Genomic DNA, 23,114 nt, shown 5'->3' with positions numbered 1-23,114 from the left:
CAGCACTGTTGGGTACTCTTCACAGAGTTCCTCCTGTACCAGCACTGTTGGGTACTCTTCACAGAGTTCCTCCTGTACCAGCACTGTTGGGTACTCTTCACAGAGTTCCTCCTGTACCAGCACTGTTGGGCACTCACCCACAGAGTCCTCCTGTACCAGCACTGTTGGGCACTCACCCACAGAGTTCCTCCTGTACCAGCACTGTTGGGCACTCACCCACAGAGTTCCTCCTGTACCAGCACTGTTGGGTACTCTTCACAGAGTTCCTCCTGTACCAGCACTGTTGGGTACTCTTCACAGAGTTCCTCCTGTACCAGCACTGTTGGGTACTCTTCACAGAGTTCCTCCTGTACCAGCACTGTTGGGTACTCTTCACAGAGTTCCTCCTGTACCAGCACTGTAGGGCACTCACCCACAGAGTTCCTCCTGTACCAGCACTGTTGGGTACTCTTCACAGAGTTCCTCCTGTACCAGCACTGTTGGGCACTCACCCACAGAGTTCCTCCTGTACCAGCACTGTTGGGCACTCACCCACAGAGTTCCTCCTGTACCAGCACTGTTGGGTACTCTTCACAGAGTTCCTCCTGTACCAGCACTGTTGGGCACTCACCCACAGAGTTCCTCCTGTACCAGCACTGTTGGGCACTCACCCACAGAGTTCCTCCTGTACCAGCACTGTTGGGCACTCACCCACAGAGTTCCTCCTGTACCAGCACTGTTGGGCACTCACCCACAGAGTTCCTCCTGTACCAGCACTGTTGGGCACTCACCCACAGAGTTCCTCCTCTACCAGCACTGTTGGGTACTCTTCACAGAGTTCCTCCTGTACCAGCACTGTTGGGCACTCACCCACAGAGTTCCTCCTGTACCAGCACTGTTGGGCACTCACCCACAGAGTTCCTCCTGTACCAGCACTGTTGGGCACTCACCCACAGAGTTCCTCCTGTACCAGCACTGTTGGGTACTCTTCACAGAGTTCCTCCTGTACCACCATTGACGTGTACTTAACTATACTACGCTTAAACAAAAGCAAAATACTGCGGATGCTGGAAATCTGAAATAAAAACAAAAAATGCCGGAAAACACTCAGCAGGTCAGGCAGCAGCTGTGGAGAGCAGAACTTCTTCAAGGTGGATATCCTTGGAAGAGAAGAGGTAGTGAATTAAATACTAAAACAAAAGATAAATCCAGTGCAATTGCTCAGTTCTCTGCTCCTTTCAATTTTTTTCTAAGTTTTTCCTCTTTTCTCTTGGAGGTGGTGAAGTGTTGAGAAACAGTGTCATGAATGCCAAAAATACTCTCCCTCCAAGTGGCCATTCTTCATGTGTGAGCCATGACAGTGAGTGGTGGCAGGCTACTTGAGTATGAGCTGCATCACAAACATGCCTGACCCTGTCCTCATTTGTCATCCACACACATGCACTTTCCAGCAGGGATCACTGGATAGCAATCATGGGCAGGAGTCCTGGCTGATCTATTTCCCCTCACTTGCCTGGAGATGCTGATGCCAACAAACTCTTTCCATCAGTAGTCAACTCTTCCAATCAGATGCTTCCTCTCATCCTTACACATTACCACTGTTGTATGCAGCACACCCACAATCACAGGCCACACCTACTGGCAGCTATTTAACCATGACAGGCACATCACCCAGACACACGTCCCACTTTCTTGCAGGAGAAGGTGGTGCATAACAGAAGGCAGCAAGTGGCAGTGGCATTTAGCCCCTCGAGCCAGTTCCGCCATTCAATAAGATCACGGTTGATCTGTGACCTAACTCCACATACCCGCCTTAGCCCCATATCCCTTAATACCCTTGGGTCACAGAAATCTATCAATCTCAGATTTAAAATTCACAATTGAGCTAGCATCAACTGTCATCCAGAGAAGAGCATTCCAAACTTCTCCTACCCTTTGCGTGTAGCAGCGTTTCCTAACTTCACTCCTGCACATCCTCGCTCTAAATGTTAGGCTATGTCCCCTCATCCTAGTATTCAAGTATAGGAGACCTCCAAAAACAATTACAAATGTCTCGGCAGCCAGAGGCAATAATCCAGCAACAAACCTGTAAATCCTGAACGGTCCCTTTAAATAGTGCTGGTGGGGGGGTCCTCTAGGCACTCTAAGACATGTTCTGATCGTCGTGGTTAAGACAGTGCGTCGAGTGGAGGGTTAAGTCCCAAAATGGGGTCTATCACTTTAAATCAGCATTGCACACTGATTGAAAGCATTTTCTCCTTCCTTGACATGCTGCTAGTGTTCGTTATTTCTGCATGCGCTGAACCCTTTACCAAGATGGCATCCGGCGCACGTCACGCTGGAAGTATGTGTGCGCACCAAGACGCCATCTTGGATGATCGGGAGGCTGCGTAGCGCCAAGACAGCGGGCGCTAGACGGCCCAATTTCTAGCCCCATTTTTCTTCAACTCATTTACATAATTTACATTAAAAAGATTTAACAGAGGAGAGATAAAACTCTTGTTTTGCCAAAGTGTGTTGGAGCAAAGTAGTTACATGAAATGCTAAATCAAAGCTGACCTATTTGTTTTCAACTATGCCGCACCTTCCACTGCTGAATGTGGGCAGATCTTCTTTCTTCCAGACTTGTAGGAAATGAAAGTGTTCTTATCAAATCTGAAGATTTGAGGTGCAGCACTGGGGCCCAAAGGAAATATAATGGGAGGATTGACTGTAGATTTACAACCCCCCCCCCCCCCCCCAGATTTAATAAGAAATGCTTTATTTGAGTAATGATTCAAGAAGAAAGAAAATCTTGTGCTTTGAAACAGACTTTCTCTATAATAATCATAGAAAGGTTACAGCACAGAAGGAGGCCATTCGGCCCATTGAGTCCGCACCGGCTCTATGCCAGAGCAATCCAGCTAGTCCCACTCCCCCACTCTAGCCCCGTAGCCCTGCAAAGTTTTTTCTTTCAAGTACTTATCCAGTTCCCTTTTGAAGGCCATGATTGAATCTGCCTCCACTATTCCCTCGGGATGTGGAGATGCCGGTGATGGACTGGGGTTGACAATTGTAAACAATTTTACAACACCAAGTTATAGTCCAGCAATTTTATTTTAAAGCTTGTGAATTTAAAATAAAATTGCTGGACTATAACTTGGTGTTGTAAAATTGTTTACAATTCCCTCGGGCAGTGCATTCCAGATCCTATTGTGTACATCGGTTGTGTAAAAAGTTTTTCCTCATGTCACCTTTGGTTCTTTTGCCGATCACCTTAAATCTATGCCCTCTGGTTCTTGACCCTTCCGCCAATGGGAACAGTTTCTCTCTATCTACTCTGTCTAGACCTTGCTTGATTTTGAATACTTATATCAAATCTCCTCGCAACCGTCTCTGTTCCAAGGAGAACAACCCCAGCTTCTCCAGTCTATCCACGTAACTAAAGACCCTCATCCTTGGAATCATTCTAGTAAATCTCTTCTGCACCCTCTGAAGGCCTTCACATCTTTCCTAAAGTGCGGTGCCCAGAACTGGACACAATACTCCAGTTGTGGCCGAACCAGTGTTTTATAAAGGTTCATCATGACTTCCATACTTCTGTACTCTATGCCTCTATTTATAAAGTCCAGGATGCTGTATGCTTTATTAACCACTTTCTCAACCTGCCTTGCCACCTTCAACAATTTGTGCACATATACCCCCAGATCTCACTGTTCCTGTACCCCTTTTAGTGTTGTGCCCTCTAGTTTATATTGCCTTTCCTCGTTCTTCCTACCGAAATGTATCCCTTTGCATATTTCTGCGTTAAATTTCACCTGCCACGTATCCGTCCATTCCACCAGCCTGTCTATATCCTCTTGAAGTCGATCACTATCCTCCACACTGTTTACTACCTTTCCAAGTTTTGTGTCATCTGCAAATTTTGAAATTGTGTACACCCAAGTCCAAGTCATTAATATATAGCAAGAAAAGTAGTGGTCCCAGCACTGACCCCTGGCGAACACCACAATACACCTCCCTCCAGTCTGAAAAACAACTGTTCACCACTACTCTCTGTTTCCTGTTACTTAGCCAATTCTGTATCCATGTTGCTACTGCCCTCTTTACTCCATGGGCCGCAATCTTGATGATAAGCCTACCATGCGGCACTTTATCAAAAGCATTTTGAAAGTGCATATACACCACATCAACTGCATTGCCCTCATCTATCCTCTCTGTTACCTTATCAAAAAACTCTATCAGGTTAATTAAACATGATTTGCCTTTAACAAATCCGTGCTGGCTTTCCCTAATCAATCTACCCTCATCCAAGTGACTGTTAATTCTATCCCGGATTATCATTTCTAAAAGTTTCCCCACCATTGAGGTTAAATTGACTGGCCTATAGTTGCTAGGTTTATCCTTACACCCTTTTTTGAACAAGCGTGTAACATGTGCAATTCTCCAGTCCTCTGGCACCATCCCAGTATCCATGGATGTTTGGAAGATTATGGCCAGTACCTCCACAATTTCCACCCTTACTTCCCTCAGTAACCTCGGATGCATCCCATCCGGACATGGTAACTTATCTACTTTAAGTACAGCTAGCCTTTCAAGTACCTCTTCTTTATCAATTTTTAGCCCATCCAGTATCTCAACTACATCTTCCTTTATTGATACTCTGACAGCATCTTCTTCCTTGGTAAAGACAGATGCAAAGTACTCATTTAGTACCTCAGCCATCCCCTCTGCCTCCATGAGTAGATCTCCTTTGTGGTCCCTAATGGGCCCCACCTCTCCTCTTACTACCTGTTTACTGTTTACATGCCTGTAGAAGACTTTTGGATTCCCTTTTATGTTGGCTGCCGGTCTATTCTCGCACTCTCTCTTTGCCCCTCTTATTTCCTTTTTCACTTCCCCTCTGGAGTTTCTATATTCTGCCTGGTTCTCATTTGTGTTATCAACCTGACATCTGTCATACGCACCTTTTTCTGTTTCATCTTACTCTCTATCTCTTTGTGTCATTCATAATATTATTTTGGTTTGCTAAATGTTATACCCCTGCCCCATTCTCCCACGATGTGGAGATGCCGGTGATGGACTGGGGTTGACAATTGTAAACAATTTTACAACACCAAGTTATAGTCCAACAATTTTATTTGAAATTCACAAGCTTTCGGAGGCTTCCTCCTTTCTCAGGTGAATGTGGAAATGAAATCCTCGAACCCTTCGCATTTATAAATCACAGAACAATGCCTGGTGATTACAGATAGTCTTTCCAACTGCCCGTTGCCACGGCAATCACAGTGTGCAGACAGAGAGGTGTTACCGACAGGGCCACCGAATATACAAACCACCAAAAAAAAACAGAGAGAGAGAGGCAGAGACATAGAAAAGATAGCAAATGACCTGTTATATTAAAAACAGATAACATATGTTCGCTGGTGGGGTTACGTGTAGCGTGACATGAACCCAAGATCCCGGTTGAGGCCGTCCTCATGGGTGCGGAACTTGGCTATCAATTTCTGCTCGACGATTTTGTGTTGTCGTGTGTCTCGAAGGCCGCCTTGGAGTACGCTTACCCGAAGGTCGGTAGCTGAATGTCCTTGACTGCTGAAGTGTTCCCCGACTGGGAGGGAACCCTCCTGTCTGGCGATTGTTGCGCGGTGTCGGTTCATCCGTTGTCGCAGCGTCTGCATGGTCTCGCCAATGTACCATGCTCTGGGGCAGATATGCACTGAGTTGGTTCTGATTTTTCCCAGCTTGGCAACCATCTGATCAGCATCCAGGCCATTCCGAATGTTGACGTATTGGATTCCTGTCGGCCCAGTCCCTGACATGGGCCTAACTAACATCAGTAAAATTAGCAGCCTGTGGTGTCAAGTAAGATTTGCTTCTGATCGCAGAGAACAGAAAACTCTTTGAAGCAGAGGGGCAGGATTTGTTCAAAGTTTGTTTTCTTGGATTACATTGATGGGAAGAAGTATATATTTAAATGATACCCCATCCCTCATGCTGTACTTCTCCTTTAGTAGAAAGTGCATTTTGTGATATCAGTGTTGAGATCTATGAATTATTTCTTTGGAGCTTTGAGACTTATTTATGGTTTACACAACATTTTACTTCCTGCAGTTGATTATGAATACCATGTTCCTCTGTTGGGAATATCGCTTGTACAATGGTTACGTTAACTGAAAACAAACATTTAATAATTGAAAAGTAAACCATTCTTAAACATCCAGGACTATAATCTATAGCTTGTAGAACAGGTTATCTAAGATTTATTCGTTTTTTTATTTAAAAAATAATGAAATTGTTTTTCAGTGTTAATCTAAAGGAGTAATTCAGTGAAATGTTTCATGTTCTCTTTAAAATGTTTTCATTATCCTACAATTTTCCAGACAAGTAGTAATAAAAGTATTTCATTGAGTACTTTAATTTGTTTTATAAATGTAACTAATAATTGATTTCAAAAGAAGTAATCAAGCAGAGAGCTAAGTGATTTTTAATTGCTGTCTGTCTCTTTCCAGGCTCCCTATGTGCTGACTAATAAAGTCTTATTGCTCAGTAGAGGTGAATTTGGTGCCATTTCTAATCTGGTATTGGATATTCAAGATGATGACAACCCCTCGGATGTGGTAATAGTAGTTTTGGACCCTCCAGAACATGGTCGCCTCATTTTGCTCCCAACAGATGTAAACATTCAGCAGTTCCGATTGGAAGACCTCAACAGGGGACAACTGCGTTATTCTCATGATGGAACGAACAGCCTGCACGACCAGGTGCTACTGCAGATAAATGATGGCCATAACGTCCTGAATATTCTCTTCCAGATCAAGATTACTCAGCAGGTACTGAACCAAACTACTTTCTGCAAATTATACTTCTGAATTTTATACAACCTTTTTTGGTTTGAGGGGAGGAGAGCGGGTACAATGTTTTTATTTATTAAGATTATCAATATTGTGCCACTTTTTGGTCACAGCAGCAAACTGCCAGGTCAGATGTAGTCTGAATAGGTTCACAGTATGTTGCCCCATCAGCCTGAAATAAGGTACCACTGTGGCACTTTCACTTCCCACACCAGCCATCCTCTGAGTGCAATTGCCAGTAAAGGCTAAATTATGAACTTTTTTTAGTCTATGGACCTGCAGTCATGAAGAACTGAAATGAGACTCTGGACCCCTGTACTGATTTGATTCGGGCGGCTTTTGTCCCACCCGTTTGTGCTAAATTTGAATTCCAGTCCGATTGCTGAAAGGAATGTCTTTCAATAAAGGATATTTGCATAGGTTAGAATACAGTCCCCATCTCATTGCCTGGATCATCTGATCCCTTTAGAGTACCGCCAGATTGATAGTAGCCTGCTTGCCCCCCTCTGCCCTAACCTCCGCGGATCTTCCAGGGTCACACTAATTCTAATAGTTGTGGCAGGCTCTTCACAGTATTTCTGGTCCTGTCGGGTTGACTGCCTCAGATGGGGAGAGGGAAATCATTGTGGTACCTGATGTGACATAACGTGACTGGTAATGGGAAATCATTGCAACGCCTGGTGTAACATAACGTGACTGGCGATGGGAAATCATTGTAACGCCTGGTGTAACATAATGTGACTGGCGATGGGAAATCATTGCAACGCCTGGTGTAACATAACGTGACTGGCGATGGGAAATCATCGCGGTCCCTGGTGTAATATAACGTGACTGACGATGGGAAATCATCGCGGTACCTGGTGTAATATAACGTGACTGGCGATGGGAAATCATCGCGGTACCTGGTGTAACATAACGTGACTGACGATGGGAAATCATCGCGGTCCCTGGTGTAATATAACGTGACTGACGATGGGAAATCATCGCGGTACCTGGTGTAATATAACGTGACTGACGATGGGAAATCATCGCGGTACCTGGTGTAATATAACGTGACTGACGATGGGAAATCATCGCGGTACCTGATGTAATATAACGTGACTGACGATGGGAAATCATCGCGGTACCTGGTGTAATATAACGTGACTGACGATGGGAAATCATCGCGGTACCTGGTGTAACATAACGTGACTGACGATGGAAAATCATCGCGGTACCTGGTGTAATATAACGTGACTGACGATGGGAAATCATCGCGGTACCTGGTGTAACATAACGTGACTGACGATGGGAAATCAGGGTAAAATATTGAAGTCATCGACATTTAATTTGAGAATGCACACTTGGGAGAATCAAGTGGATTAGCCTAGATTCTCCTGGGCTCTCCTGCCCCTCAATGCTGTTAGACTGCACTTCCCCACCCTCAAGCTTCAGGATCCTTTTATCTCCTTCAATGCTCCAGCCACCCCAAATGTTGCCAGACCCTGCCCCCTCCCCCCATCAATGCTACTGTATCCTAGGATCGCACTCTCATAGTCTCCTGGATCCCAGGATCCCTTTCCCTAATGTTGCCTGCTTCTGGGAACCCTCTCCCACACTCTGGGAGGCTGCTCCCAATATTCCCAGATTCCATGATTCCCTCCCAGTGCTCCCACATCTTGGGATGCTCCCCCTAGTGTTACCAGATCATGGCACCCTGCTCCCCCCCGCCCCCCACCCCCATACATCGACATGCCAGGAACCTCCCCCTTCCACTTCTGTCACGAGCTCCCGATTTAATTCTACTCTGTGCTGCCATACTCCTGGATCTTCCAGCCCTGTGCTGACAGACCTTGGTACCTCCCCCAATGCTGCAAGACCCTAGGACCTTCCCTGCCATAGTGCTACTGTATCTCAGAAATCCCACCCTTACATTGGTTAGTGGAGTTTCCCAATGCTTCCAGCCCCTTTTCAATGCTCCCAAATCCTAGGATACCACTACCCACTCACCGCTGCCAGATCTCAAGACCTCACTCAGCACAGCCATACAGTCTCGCCCAAATCCTCCCCCCACCCCCCGCCCCAACCAAGTACTACCAGATCCAGGACTCCCAAGCTGTGACACACCGCAGGAATCCCTCAGTGCTCCATACCCCACCCCCATTTTCAGTGCTGCCACCAATGCTGCTGGATCCTGGAATCTCCAAATAATGCTCTCAAAGCCAGGTGCCTTCCCTCTGCTTCCCACCAGCCCCCCCCCCCCCCCCCACAACCTTGCCATAGTGCTGTCATTCTCTCAGATCTCTCCCCACTACTGCCAAACCCTATAACAAGCACAATTTCTGGGTTCCGCACTGCCCAGGTTTCCATTCAGCATCACCCTTTACCTCTGAATCCATAGGGGGTCAATTTCTGCAGGGGTTCTCCCAGTTGTCTCTCAAAGCTTTGGCAGAAAAGCTAGAGAAACCCCAGAAAACCGGTGTAAACCCCCATGGAAATTAACCCCTTTTTTTGTCTTAGCCACTAATCTCAGACTTAGAACCTTGCAAAATATTTTAAAATATAAAGTAACAGGAAGTTCATTTGTTCCAAAATATCAGTGCCATCAGAATAATTAACACGGAAGTTGAAGACAAAACAACTTACAGAAGATGCTTTGAAATATATGCACAAAATTTCAGCAACAGGCCAGTCAGATAAAAGTTAGTCTCGAATCATCGATTTTATATAAAAACAACCTTTTAAAAAAAATTATTCGTTCACGGGATGTGGGCGTCGCTGGCGAGGCCTGCATTTATTGTCCATCCCTAATTGCCCTTGAGAAGGTGATGGTGAGCCGCCTTCTTGAACCGCTGCAGTCCATGTGGTGAAGGTTCTCCCACAGTGCTGTTAGGAAGGGAGTTCCAGGATTTTGACCCAGTGACGATGAAGGAACGATGATATATTTCCAAGTCGGGATGGTGTGTGACTTGGAGGGGAACATGCAGGTGGTGTTGTTCCCATGTACCTGCTGCCCTCGTCCTTCTAGGTGGTAGAGGTCATGGGTTTGGGAGGTGCTGTCGAAGAAGCCTTGGCGAGTTGCTGCAGTGCATCCTGTGGATGGTACATATTGCAGCCACTGTGCACCGGTGGTGAAGGGAGCGAATGTTTAGGGTGGTGGATGGGGTGCCACTCAAGGGGGCTGCTTTGTCCTGGATGATGTCGAGCTTCTTGAGTGTTGTTGGAGCTGCACTCATCCAAGCAAGTGTAGAGTATTTCATCACACTCCTGACTTGTGCCTTGCAGATGGTGAAAAGGCTTTGGGGAATCAGGAGGTGAGTCACTCGCCACAGAATACCCAGCCTCTGACCTGCTCTCGTAGCCACAGTATTTATATGGCTGGTCCAGTTAAGTTTCCGGTCAATGGTGACTCCCAGGATGTTGATGGTGGGGGTTTCGGCGATGGTAAGGCCGTTGAATGTCAAGGGGAGGTGGTTAAACTCTCTCTTGTTGGAGATGGTCATTGCCTGGCACTTGTCTGGCGCGAATGTTACTTGCCACTTATAAGCCCAAGCCTGGATGTTGTCCAGGTCTTGCTGCATGCAGGCATGGACTGCTTCATTATCTGAGGGGTTGTGAATGGAACTGAACACTGTGCAGTCATCAGCGAACATCCCCATTTCTGACCTTATGATGGAGGGAAGGTCATTGATGAAGCAGCTGGAGATGGTTGGGCCTAGGACACTGCCCTGAGGAACTCCTGCAGCAGTGTCCTGGGGCTGAAATGATTGGCCTCCAACAACCACTACCATTTTCCTTTGTGCTAGGTATGACTCCAGCCACTGGAGAGTTTTCCCCTGATTCCCATTGACTTCAATTTTACTAGGACTCCTTGGTGCCGCACTCTGTCAAATGCTGCCTTGATGTCAAGGGCAGTCACTCTCACCTCACCTCTGGAATTCAGCTCTTTTGTCCATGTTTGGTTCAAGGCTGTAATGAGGTCTGTAGCCGAGTGGTCCTGGCGGAACCCAAACTGAGCATTGGTGAGTAAGTGCCGCTTGATAGCACTGTCGACGACACCTTCCATCACTTTGCTGATGATTGAGAGTAGACTGATGGGGCGGTAATTGGCCCAATTGGATTTGTCCTGCTTTTTGTGGACAGGACATACCTTGGCAATTTTCCACATTGCCGAATAGATGCCAGTGTTGTAACTGTACTGGAACAGCTTGGCTAGAGGCGCGGCTAGTTCTGGAGCACAAGTCTTTAGCACTACCGCCGGGATGTTGTCGGGGCCCATAGCCTTTGCTGTATCCATCGCACTCAGCCATTTCTTGATATCACGTGGAGTGAACCAAATTGGCTGAAGACTGGCTTCTGTGATGGTGGGGGTATCGGGAGGAGGTCGAGATGGACCATCCACTCGGCACTTTTGGCTGAATATGGTTGCAAATGCTTCAGGACACAGGACAGGACACTCCATCATCATGCGTGCTGGGGTACAGTTCCAGGTGTGCTGACCAGTGCTGCAGTACAGTTCCATTTGTGCTGACCCATGCTGGGGTACAGTTCCAGGTGTGCTGACCAGTGCTGGGGTACAGGTCCAGGTGTGCTGATCCAAGCTGGGGTACAGTTCTGGGGGTGCTGACTCATGCTGGGGTACAGAACTGTGGGTGCTGACTCATGCTGGGTTATGGTTCTGGAGGTATCTACTCTTGCTGGGTTTCCGTTCTGAGGATGCTGACTCGTGCTGGGTTTCGGTTCTGGGGGTGCTGACTCGTGCTGGGTTTCGTTCTGAGGATGCTGACTCGTGCTGGGTTTCGTTTCTGGGGATGCTGACTCGTGCTGGGTTTCGGTTCTGGGGATGCTGACTCGTGCTGGGTTTCGGTTCTGGGGTTGCTGACTCGTGCTGGGTTTCGGTTCTGGGGTGCTGACTCGTGCTGGGTTTCGGTTCTGGGGTGCTGACTCGTGCTGGGTTTCGGTTCTGGGGATGCTGACTCGTGCTGGGTTTCGGTTCTGGGGTTGCTGACTCGTGCTGGGTTTCGGTTCTGGGGTTGCTGACTCGTGCTGGGTTTCGGTCTGGGGGTGCTGACTCGTGCTGGGTTTCGGTCTGGGGGTGCTGACTCGTGCTGGGTTTCGGTTCTGGGGATGCTGACTCGTGCTGGGTTTCGGTTCTGGGGTTGCTGACTCGTGCTGGGTTTCGGTTCTGGGGTGCTGACTCGTGCTGGATTTCGGTTCTGGGGATGCTGACTCGTGCTGGGTTTTGGTCTGGGGGTGCTGACTCGTGCTGGGGTTAGGGTCGGGGGTGCTGACTCGTGCTAGGTTTCGGTCTGGGGGTGCTGACTCGTGCTGGGGTTAGGGTCGGGGGTGTCGTCTCATGCTGGTGTACAATTCTGGAGATCTCATCTCGCGCTGGGGTAAGGTTCTGGGAGTGCTGATTGGTGCTGGGGTACAGTAAGACACCTGCAGGGATCTAGTCCCTTTCTCAAGTGGTAACTCTGAAGGAATTCCCTAACTCGCTAACAGAAAAGGTTTTGAGTTCTGACTTGCAGTAGATCCTGAGTGTGATTATCGTCACACTGCAATTTATCAATATTTTATCACAAACAAACTGTTGCTCAGCACATGTCGAGTCCAGCACAAACCTGCAAGGCAATTGAATTCAGTTGATACTGGTTGTTATTTTTTCAACTGTGTCCCATTCTCACTTAAACCACTGCCTAACCGAGTTACCCTAAGATCTGCAATAAAAATGCTTTTTTAAAAAAATAAATGCACATCCCTCACTTCAATTCAGATTAAATCATGAATATTAATTTCAAGAACTAAGAAACTGCACTTAGCAATATCCAATCCAATTCATGTCGTAAGGATGGCGAGGTGCTGGGGTTACACACAGTGTCCTTACAACCAGGGAATTTTGAGTTCAAGTCCAGCCCCAGACTAATGAGATGGAAGTCTCCTTCCTCCAAAAGAGTTCCACAGCACAAAACTGGGAATCTCCTTCTGGAGGGCCACAGGACACAGAAACATGCCATGCTGGTGCAGTAAGGGGCCTCCTGAGCTGGGGCAAGGCACATTCTTGGGGCTGAATAGAGGAGGCTTTACTCTGCATCAATGTAAATAATATAAAAAGGAGATATGAAGGGAAGGGAAATAATTAAAGCAGAGTTGAGTATAAACACAATAGAGGCACTATGGACTGAGATTAGGGGTGGATACCAGTTATTAAAGAATAAAAAAACCTATGTGAGCAACAAGGGAGATAATTCAAAATCATACAGGCAAAGCAAAGGGTTTCCTCAATTATAGATCTTCAGATTTAGTGATAGACAGGAGTATAATGATGGGGTGCAGAGTGTTTTTTGAAAAAATGGTTAGACAGGCAAAATCAGCCAATAGGATTCTAATCATCTATCAGGCTTCTATAAATACATGTGATGTTAACAACTGGGGCCTTTGAAAAGCTTTTTTGTATCACAGAGGAAGCTTGCTCTCTCCTAGAAGGCAGGGTTTGACTTTTCAAGCTGCTAACTCGCTCCTGGAAACGAGGGTTAATTTTCTGGGAAATTAGGAATTTCTAAGGATAATGGGGATCACCAACGCGTAGGTGACAGAAATGCTAGGGCACCGCTAGTGGATAAGGGGCCGAATGGTGTGCGCGCACAAGAGTGCTTGAAGAAATGGCTGTTTTTGCTATTTAAGGAATCATTAAAATTGGGGGTGTTGTATAAAAGGTGTGGGGAGCGTAACAGCTAGTTTTATATATAATAAAAAGGGCTGTCCTGGAGATTACAGCTGGTGATCTGGACATCTCTGTTGGGGAAAATGTTCGAGGTGATCCTGCTGAAGGGAATGGTGAGAATGGGAGTGAAGGCCCACGTGTGCACTCTGCCTCTCGCTGTAGTGCAGGGACAGTAATCCTTTCAGCTGCTGAAATGAATTTCTTGTGCATCCCCAATTTCCTTCACCTCTCCATTGGCAGCCGTGCCTTCAGCTGCCTAGGCCCTAAGTTCTCGAATTCCCTCCTTAAACCTCTCCGCCTCTCTACCTCTCTCTCCTCCTTTAAGACGCTCCTTAAAACCCACCTCTTTGACCAAGCTCCTGGTCACATGTCCTAATATTTCCTTATGTGGCTCAGTGTCAAATATTGTTTGATAACACTCCTGTGAAGCACCTTTTGATATTTTACTTCATTAAAGGCACTATATAAATGCAAGTTGTTGTTGAGGTTGGTAGGTGGTCAAATAGTTGATGATAGCTATTACATTACAGATGAATTATTGATCTGTTTTCATCTGAAGAGGTGCCTAGATGTTGTCCAAGAGAAATCTTCTTCAAGTTAATTTGTCTTTGTCCAAATTTCAACATTTGCTCTTGGGCTGCACTGCATTGAGAGGCACCAAATTGTTGTTTGTATTGATATTTCTCACACAGTCAGTTTGTGGTATTATTTATTCATTTGTCACTTTCAGAATATTTACATATTTTGTGAATTGTTTATTGCTATAATTTCATTAGCTTGCAGAAGTTTTTATTTTAGGGTAGATTTTCCAAGCCCTCACCTACTGTGAGTTACCTTGCATACCACGAATACACATATGTTTGAGTTTTTCCATAGGTACCTCATCATGTGCGAAAGCAAGGAAAATCTACCCTTTAGTTCACTCTCAAATAATCTGTGTTGGACTTTCATATCATATCATCAAGTAGTAGGGGGCTTATCCTTTCTGGTAGATCATACACGTCGACATCAGTCGGTATCAGCCATACCCTCATCTTCCCATCACAAAGAATTGACAGATGATGGGAAGATGAGCGTATCTGAGAAAAAGCTAATCTACACAGCTATTATCCTGCTTCTCATGAGTAGTGTATGTGTGTGGCACTTGAATTTTCCTCTTGTTACTGCCTGATTTTCAGTGATATTCCACCAGATGGGGTGGTGATCTGTTATGCCAGATCCCCATCTATCGATCTACCCGCGTCCCCCCCGTGCTTCCGAGTTTTCTGCTGTCATTTCCAGCTGATGACACAAGCACTAACCTAAATGAAGCGGTAATGATACAGTGACATCAGGGGCTGAATTTTCCTCTGGGGCAGGTTTGCTGCTGGAGGAGGGTTGGGTCTGGACTTCTGGCTGCTACCCCAAATCCACCATGTCCCCGCCCATTTTCCTGGGTCTGGTTCATTGGTTATGCAAGGTGGGCGCTTGGTGGGTTCCCAGCACACAGATGGAGCCAGCCATTGCAATACTATGAAAAGGTGACTCATTCAGATAGGGTGGTTGAAATCAGGGAGATTCCAGATGTGAGGAATCACAGACCCAATCTAGCATGCTGCCTCTCCTTGGCGCAGGGCATTAGTTTGCCAACCCATTACACTTCATGTATGAGTTCTTCAAATCTATTAATTGGAAAAGTAGCAGAATTGTACAGTGAAAGACTAACTTTAGCAGTGAATAAACTATTAGTTCCTGGTTAGGTGGTTATCTGACATTATCTAGGGTTTATAAACAATCCTAGATAGTATTTTACTTCCACACATTTTCTCATAAGATAATTGTTGGTCTATTGGGAAGTTGACAATTTAATCAATACAGTACAGTTAGTATTTGTGTAACATTGTGTGAACTGTTCAAAACACCACTGACCATGTTATTAGATAATGATGAAACATTATTCAGAGCTTATTGCTCCCATAAACTCTGAGGGAGTCACTTCCCCATTTTGACACAACTATCCAGGTCATGTAATGAATGATACTTAAAAACAAAGACTCTGAAGGACAAAATGGCACTCTCGAGATGAACTGAATGATTTTCTGTGTGTAAGTGCTGACATGAATTTTTGGGGAGTAAAACAAGTTGCAGTCCATTAAAGGAATGCTCCAGGCTGCAATTTCATATGCAAGTAACCAAGACTTACCAGACTACAAATGAGCGTTCAAGCCTCCCACATGTTCTGAACGCTTGTCTAGTTGCAAAACCTGATAGTACAACATGTTTTGATTATCAGGGTAGCTCCATATGTTCTTGGCTTTCCCTATTTACCCCTTAAATAATAACATATTATCAATTTAAGACAGGAGCAGACCATTGATCCATCTAGCCTACTCATCCAACTTCCCCAAGATTCCCTCGATGCATTTCTGAACGTAATAACCCCGAATCCTATTGGCTCATGGGAATTGTCTAATCCCTTTTTGAATCCAATCACAGTTTCTTGTTCCACCTCACTTACTGGAAGTCTGCTCCATATGTTTATCACCCTTTCATTGAACAAAAATTGCCTCACTTTGCCATTTTCTTTAGTTGTCCTTAATTTGAAAATATGACCCCCCATTCCTCTTTAAAACAACAGTAGAAGAACTTACCTAGATGCAAATTCTCTAGACACTTCCTAATTGTAAATAATTCTATCAAACCCCCTTCGGTCTTATCTTTACAGGAAAAAAGTCCGAAAGCAACCTCTCCTCGCAGCTCTGTCTCCTTAGTTCTGAAATCAGTCTAGTGGCCCTCTGCAGATAATGGGAAATTGAGCTGAATTGGAATGAATGGAGCTGCTCATTATATCTGTGATCTACAGGTTTTATTATGAAGTCATCTTTTGTGACCAGAGTTCTGAATTTACAGAGAATTTGACAGGTTCATTTCCATTTCTGGTAAATTCTATTTGCTTATATCTGAAAGTGTAGCTCGGAGCATTCTGTTAGCTTTAGGGGGAAAACAGTTGACCCTGATTACATTGTGCCTATTTAAATTATGTTATTCAACTTCCATGAAAGTCCATACAACCAAGCTGCTCAGCAATCAAGACTTGTTTGACAATAATACTTAGAATAGGCTTCAGGATAAATGGTGTAGGAAATGGAAAAGTTATAGTTCGACAATACTGTGGAGCAGGTTGGGAATTCGATTTGTTGCATCTAGTCTGCAGTAATCCTGGTTTGTGAGTGCCATCACTAAGTACAAACAAGAAAAGTGTTCCAGTGGTCCGTGCAGTCAATTTTTATTTTGATTAACAGAAGGTGGAAATATTATTAAGCAGCAATATTGAAGGAATACTTGGAGAAACTTGAGCATTTAATCTAGGCTGACACTTCGGTGCAGTACTGAGGGAGTGCTGCACTGTCGGAGTTGCCGTTTTTTGGATGAGACATTAACCCTAGGCCCCAACTGCCCTCTCAGATAGACATAACAGATCCCATGGCACTATTCGAAGAAGAGCTGGGGAGTTTTCCGGTGTCCTGGCCAACAATTACCCCTTAACCAAAAACAGGTTAACTGGTCATTCATCTCATTTACTAAACACCACTCAAACAGATTATCTTGTCATTTTTCTCATTGCTGTTTGTGGGGCTTTGCTGTGAGCAAATTGGCTGCTGCATTTCCCTACATTACAACAGTGAATACATTTCAAAAGTACTTCATTGGCGGTAAAGCTCTTTGGAACGTCCTGAGGTCGTATAAGGAGCTATATAAATGCAAGTTCTTTCTTTCTTAGAAAATTCTAATATATTAACAGATATAATATGCAATGTGTATCTTTTTCCAAATTTCCCCCCTAAAGGCACTGGCTCAAGCCGGGGCATAAGGTGGCAATTCCACAATCCAGCACTCCCAGGTGAATGGTGCACACAGGGAGCACATCTAAGGAAATCTCTGGCACACAGCCTATAATTTTCCATCCATTCATTTTAATGAATGGAAAATGACCGTTGCATACCCATAATTTCCTCAGCAGGTGCTTCCTGAGAGCACCGGTGCCCACTGGGAGCCCCAGATTGAGGAGTTACCCCTATAGTTTCACAGGCACCAGAGGCCTCTGATACTGCGCTCAGATGTCCATTGTTCATGTGTGATTCTAAGGAGGAAGTATTGATAGTTATTTGGCTATGGGGGGATTGATTGTGTCTTCTCCCAATGTCCACATTTGTGCACTATCCAGTGAGAATCACTGGACAGTGATCAGGAGCAGGAATCCTGGCTGATGATACAACATCCTAGGGTGGGGTCATTGAAGGTAATTGTAGCACATCCACTACTGTCTTGGCTGAGATCAGGTAATTCATCACAGACCTGGGCAATGCTGAGCTGCATGGTTCATTAGATCACCTAGCCTTGCATTTACCCACTGAGCCATGGAGGATTGCCACTTCATCCACAGTGATAATGGAAATACACATTGGGAATTCAGGTACGCATCCCCAATGATTTTTCATCCATTGCACACTTATGCTCCCGTCGTGGAGTTTCACATACCAGGAGCACATATTGGGAATTTGAATGCATGTGCCACACGATTTTCTGCCCACACCAGGAGTGGGATATATTTTTTACACACATGTTTAAAGCTTTTTGTTCTTCTCCCGCTCATTTTATAATTCGTTTTCTTCTCTGTCAGTACTTTTACAGTATTTAAAGACTGTAATGCAAATGTATAATGTGACATTGCAAAGAATAATTATAATGCATAAATAGTGGCAGCCTACTGTGTGGCATCATGGATTGTTTTGAAGTATTTCAGACTGGGTTTGTTCTGAAGTTTTGGGCACACATTGGCCTAACTGACAAAGATGGCAAATTAACTATTTTTGTCATTTGAAACAAACGTGTTTTTTTGTAATCTCTCAATTTTTATTACAAATGCTTTTCATATATAAAGTTTCAATATAAGAGAGCACATACCACTATGGCTATTCTGCCTTTTATTTACTTCAGCTTAGAGACCGTTCAGCACAATGAAAAAATGAACACATTTATCCCCTCTAACTAAAGCCTGGTCTAGTGATTGCATAGATTACTAGCTGGACCTTGTAATGACTCAGATTTGATTGCTTTTTTTTACTAGCCTGAAAGATGTTCATTATTCAGTGCTGAAAAACAGAAAACTGCAGCAAAAAACCAATTGCAACATGAGCTCATGTTGCTTCTACTATAAATCATCGACTTTATTTTCAATTGGAGTTTGAATGAAATCAATTTTCTTCATTACCCTAGTGTTCCTGGTATCTTATGAACAAGGCAAGCTTCTCTAGTTTGCAGCCTTTACTTTAATCTCTGAATTTAAAGCATTGACATTTGTTCAGGTGTCCCTTTCTTTTCCAGATATATCTTTAGATCTTACAGCACTGCCCTCAAAAGTACAAAAGAGATTAACACTTCCATTCAAAAATAAAAGTTCAGAAATAACACAGCTTGTTTTTTAAAAAACTTTTGAAAGCTTTGATTTGCATTTAGTGCACTGATTATGTATTAAAACAGCAACTTGCATTTATATAGCATCTTTAACATAGAAAAATGTCCCAGAGTCCTTCACACAAACCAAAGAAGGAGATATTAGGAGGGTGTCAAAGTGGTGAATTTTAAGGTGGGCTTTAAAGGAAGAGAGGGAGGTGGAAAGGAAGAGGAGTTTAGGAAGGTAATTCCAGATTGTGGGCCTCAGTGGCTGAAGGCACATCTACCAATGGTGGTGTGAGAGGAAAGGAGGATGTACAAGAGGCCTGAGTCAGAGAAATGGAGAGTTCTGGGGGGCTGTAGTGCTGAAGGAGGTCACAGAGATAGGAAGGGTGAGGCCATGATAGAATTTAAATATGAGGATCAGAATTTTAAATTGGAGGTGTTGGCAATAATGGGACTGATTTATCCATTGATGTAAAGTACATTCAGTTTACCAGTTTGGAGCACTGATGAAAGTAAGGCACAGAAAAGCCCACTTTATGAGGAATTTTAGATTATTGTCGATGACATGTGGAAATGGAGAAATGTGCTTTTACAGTTCAGAAGGACAATGCACCACAACTTAAAGAGGACGAATGAGAAGTACTGAGGTTATTTCAGAACTAGTACAACACGCTAGTAAAAGCATGCCCCACTTATTTAGAGATGAGAAAGATTGTTCTTTAACTATCCTTATGCACGTATAAAACTAACTGGACGAAACCACCCTGCTTTAGTTAACAAGTTATTTTACATTTTCGGCTCTCTCGAAAGATATATACATATATAATATATACATATATGTATAAAATGTGTATATGTATGTGTGTGTATATATACATATATGTATTTAGATACTTTTGTACACGGTTTGCATCTCTGCAAAATTACATCTTAAACAATGTGTAGCATTAGTTTCTTTACAGGTGGCCTTCAATAGGCAAAACCATGCCAGCACTTGTGGTAGCAAAAGCTAATAAAATCCCTTACTTACTATGTGCAGTCTATAATCAAAGTCATAGGTTGGAAGGCTATAGGAGGGCCAGGGGTTCCTGAAGTTTGTGGAGATGACAGTGCTGCTGATTTGTGCGATGGTAGTCACAGGTGTTTTCTGTGATAATGATTTTCACTTTCATCAGATTCAAAACTGTCTTTGTGCTCTGCCATGAAACAAACCATGTACTATCATTGCAACAGCAATATGCGAACAAAACCCTGTGCTCATCTTCTGCCATCTTTTGCATTTAAATAGAAAAGCTGTCACTGCAGGAGGAGGAAATTGATGCTGCTGAACCATAGTACGCACATCATCACTCTGTGTCACTTGTATTGCAGATGCCAGCCTAGACATATTCATTTAGGAAGGTTTTAGCAGCGAATTTCATGAGGCAACACAAATGTGAGTCACTGGTGTTGGGTGACGAAGGGACTGAGGTAGTGGGTGAAGAAAGAGAGGCTGTTGCTGTGTGGAGTTACAGCATGGTTATGGTACAGCTGAGTTGCTTTATAATTCCGACCTGACGAATTGGAGGATTCTTCATGGGTACAAGCTGGTGGGAAAGTCTCTTGCTTTGTTGTACAAGATGATACAAGCTGGTCTGGATAGATTTGTGGATGCTATCACGCAATTGGGCAGTGTTGTGCAGCTAGGGTTACTGTACTCTGCAAGCTGTTATTGTACAGGATACAGCATCACTAATATCTGCAGAAGAAACAGGAACATAGGAACAGGAGTAGGCCATTCAGCCCCTCGTGCCTGCTCCGCCATTTGATAAGATCATGGCTGATCTGTGATCTAACCTCATTTGGCCCATATCCCTTAATACCTTTGGTTGCCAAATAGCTATCTATCTCAGATTTAAATTTAGCAATTGAGCTAGTATCAATTGCCGTTTGCGGAAGAGAGTTCCAAACTTCTACCACCCTTTTTGTGCAGAAATGTTTTCTAGTCTCGCTCCTGAAAGGTCTGGCTCTAATTTTTAGACTGTGCCCCCTACTCCTAGAATCCCCAACCAGCGGAAATAGTTTCTCTCTTTCCACCCTATCTGTTCCCCTTAATATCTTATAAACTTCGATCAGATCACCCCTTAACCTTCGAAACTCCAGAGAATACAACCCCAATTTGTGTAATCTCTCCTCGTAACTTAACCCTTGAAGTCCGGGTATCATTCTAGTAAACCTATGCTGCACTCCCTCCAAGGCCAATATGTCCTTCCGAAGGTGCAGTGCCCAGAACTGCTCACAGTACTCCAGGTGCAGTCTAACCAGGGTTTTGTATAGCTGCAGCAGAACTTCTGCCCCCTTGTACTCTAGTCCTCTAGATATAAAGGCCAGCATTCCATTTGCCTTCTTGATTATTTTCTGCACCTGTTCATGACACTTCAATGATCGATGTACCTGAACCCCTAAGTCCCTTTGGACATCCACTGTTTTTAACTTTTTACCTTTTAGAAAGTACCCTGTTCTATCCTTTTTTGATCCAAAGTGGATGACCTCACATTTGTCTACATTGAATTCCATTTGCCACAGTTTTGCCCATTCACCTAATCTATCAATATCGCTTTGTAATATTATGTTTTCATCTACACTGCTTACAATGCCACCAATCTTTGTGTCATCGGCAAACTTAGATATGAGACTTTCTATGCCTTCATCTAAGTCGTTAATAAATATTGTGAATAATTGAGGCCCCAAGGCAGATCCCTGCGGGACTCCACTAGTCACATCCTGTCACCTTTCGCTCAGCCAACTTCCTAACCAAGTCCGTACTTTTCCCTCTATTCCATGGGCTTCTATCTTAGCTAACAGTCTCTTATGTGGGACCTTATCAAATGCCTTCTGGAAGTCCATATAAATAACATCCATTAACCTCAGGCACATAAGAGTTAGCTGGATTACTTTTCAGAAATGCTTCTGCTAATGATGCCAAGGCATTGAGTCCACAGTCTAAGACACAATAAAGGGAGGTTTTGACGCACTAGGGACACCCATCAGGGAGAGGATCAAAGACTTTGTAACAATGCAATGGTCTCTGCTCGCAACGATCCAGACAACAGTTAGGACTCACTGATCCATTGCCAGCATCTGCCTCTGGTCAAGTGAAAGTAGAAACATCCTAAAGCATCCAAAATGCTACATGTGAAAAAGGTAGGCCATGCTAGAATACTGGCAGGACTGTCTGCTTTGCAATGCGTAGAGGCAGACGGCCAGTGGAATCACAGGCAGGTCCACAGGTGACCCCTCAGGGATCTTGCAACGCCACTTCTTCCAGTAGAGTATTACGTAAGAAAGAACATAACACACTAGAACTCAAAACACACAGGAACAGCACATGGTGCATCATGTTAAACATATTGCATACATGTACAGTTACATCAATAAAAGTAAATATTGGACATAGTAAAGGTTGCAGTCATCACTTTTTAATGTAAAAGAAAGACGTGCATTTTAATGGCACCTTTCACGACCTCAGGACGACCCGAAGCGCTTTACAGCCAATGAAGTACTTTTGAAGTGTAGTCACTGTTGTAATGTAGAAAACTTAAATTAATATTAAAATAAAATGTGTTCGGCATTCTGGGAGAAAAAAGAAATACTTAGATTTATGGCAAAAAAAAATCAGCCAGGCAACTTTAATTAAAATGTATTGACAATGTTCTGTGTTCTATCTTTGTGCTTTCAGAAACACTATGTATAGGATTCAAGGGAAAAAAGTCATTGATGCTGATCACACCTGTGCTGCTTCAGTCACTGGTGGGGTGCTGCTTGTTTCCCCTCCTCCTCTTCCTGGAGCCTAATTTGCTACAGCATTCACATGCCACTTTCAGTGGTAATACCATGCATCATGTGACAAACTACTGATACTCTGTCAACTCACTTCCTCGTGGGGTATAGGGTTTTTGCAGAGGTATCGCCAACTGCATTTGGATTGGTCAATCCATGTCTCCCATGAGCTAACATTCTCTCTTCCCCCTTGAACAGTAGGAGAACCCTTGATTCCCTTAAGACGTGTCGGGAACACTCCTGGAAAATAAGGACTAATGTAGTAAAATTTTTGTTAGATGTTGCATACCATTTGAATGTTGAGGGAGCAGTAACTTTATCTGTTGATTAAAGGAAAGGCA

General features: G+C 44.2%; 1 protein-coding gene across 3 annotated transcripts in view; it reads left to right on the top strand.

The window, feature by feature from the left end:
- fras1 (Fraser extracellular matrix complex subunit 1) overlaps positions 1 to 23,114 on the top strand; it is a 451,223-nt gene that overhangs the window by 298,174 nt on the left and 129,935 nt on the right. For all 3 annotated transcript variants that reach the window (XM_067990719.1, XM_067990709.1, XM_067990729.1), the window contains exon 29: positions 6,471 to 6,791. In XM_067990719.1, the coding sequence (XP_067846820.1) occupies positions 6,471 to 6,791 (321 nt within the window). The remainder of the gene's footprint in view (positions 1 to 6,470; positions 6,792 to 23,114) is intronic.

Source organism: Heptranchias perlo, chromosome 1, assembly GCF_035084215.1.
Source record: "Heptranchias perlo isolate sHepPer1 chromosome 1, sHepPer1.hap1, whole genome shotgun sequence".
Classification (NCBI taxonomy): Eukaryota; Metazoa; Chordata; class Chondrichthyes; order Hexanchiformes; family Hexanchidae; genus Heptranchias; species Heptranchias perlo.
The sequence above is the reverse complement of the archived record's forward strand: the minus strand, read 5'-3'. Positions and strand labels throughout refer to the sequence as shown.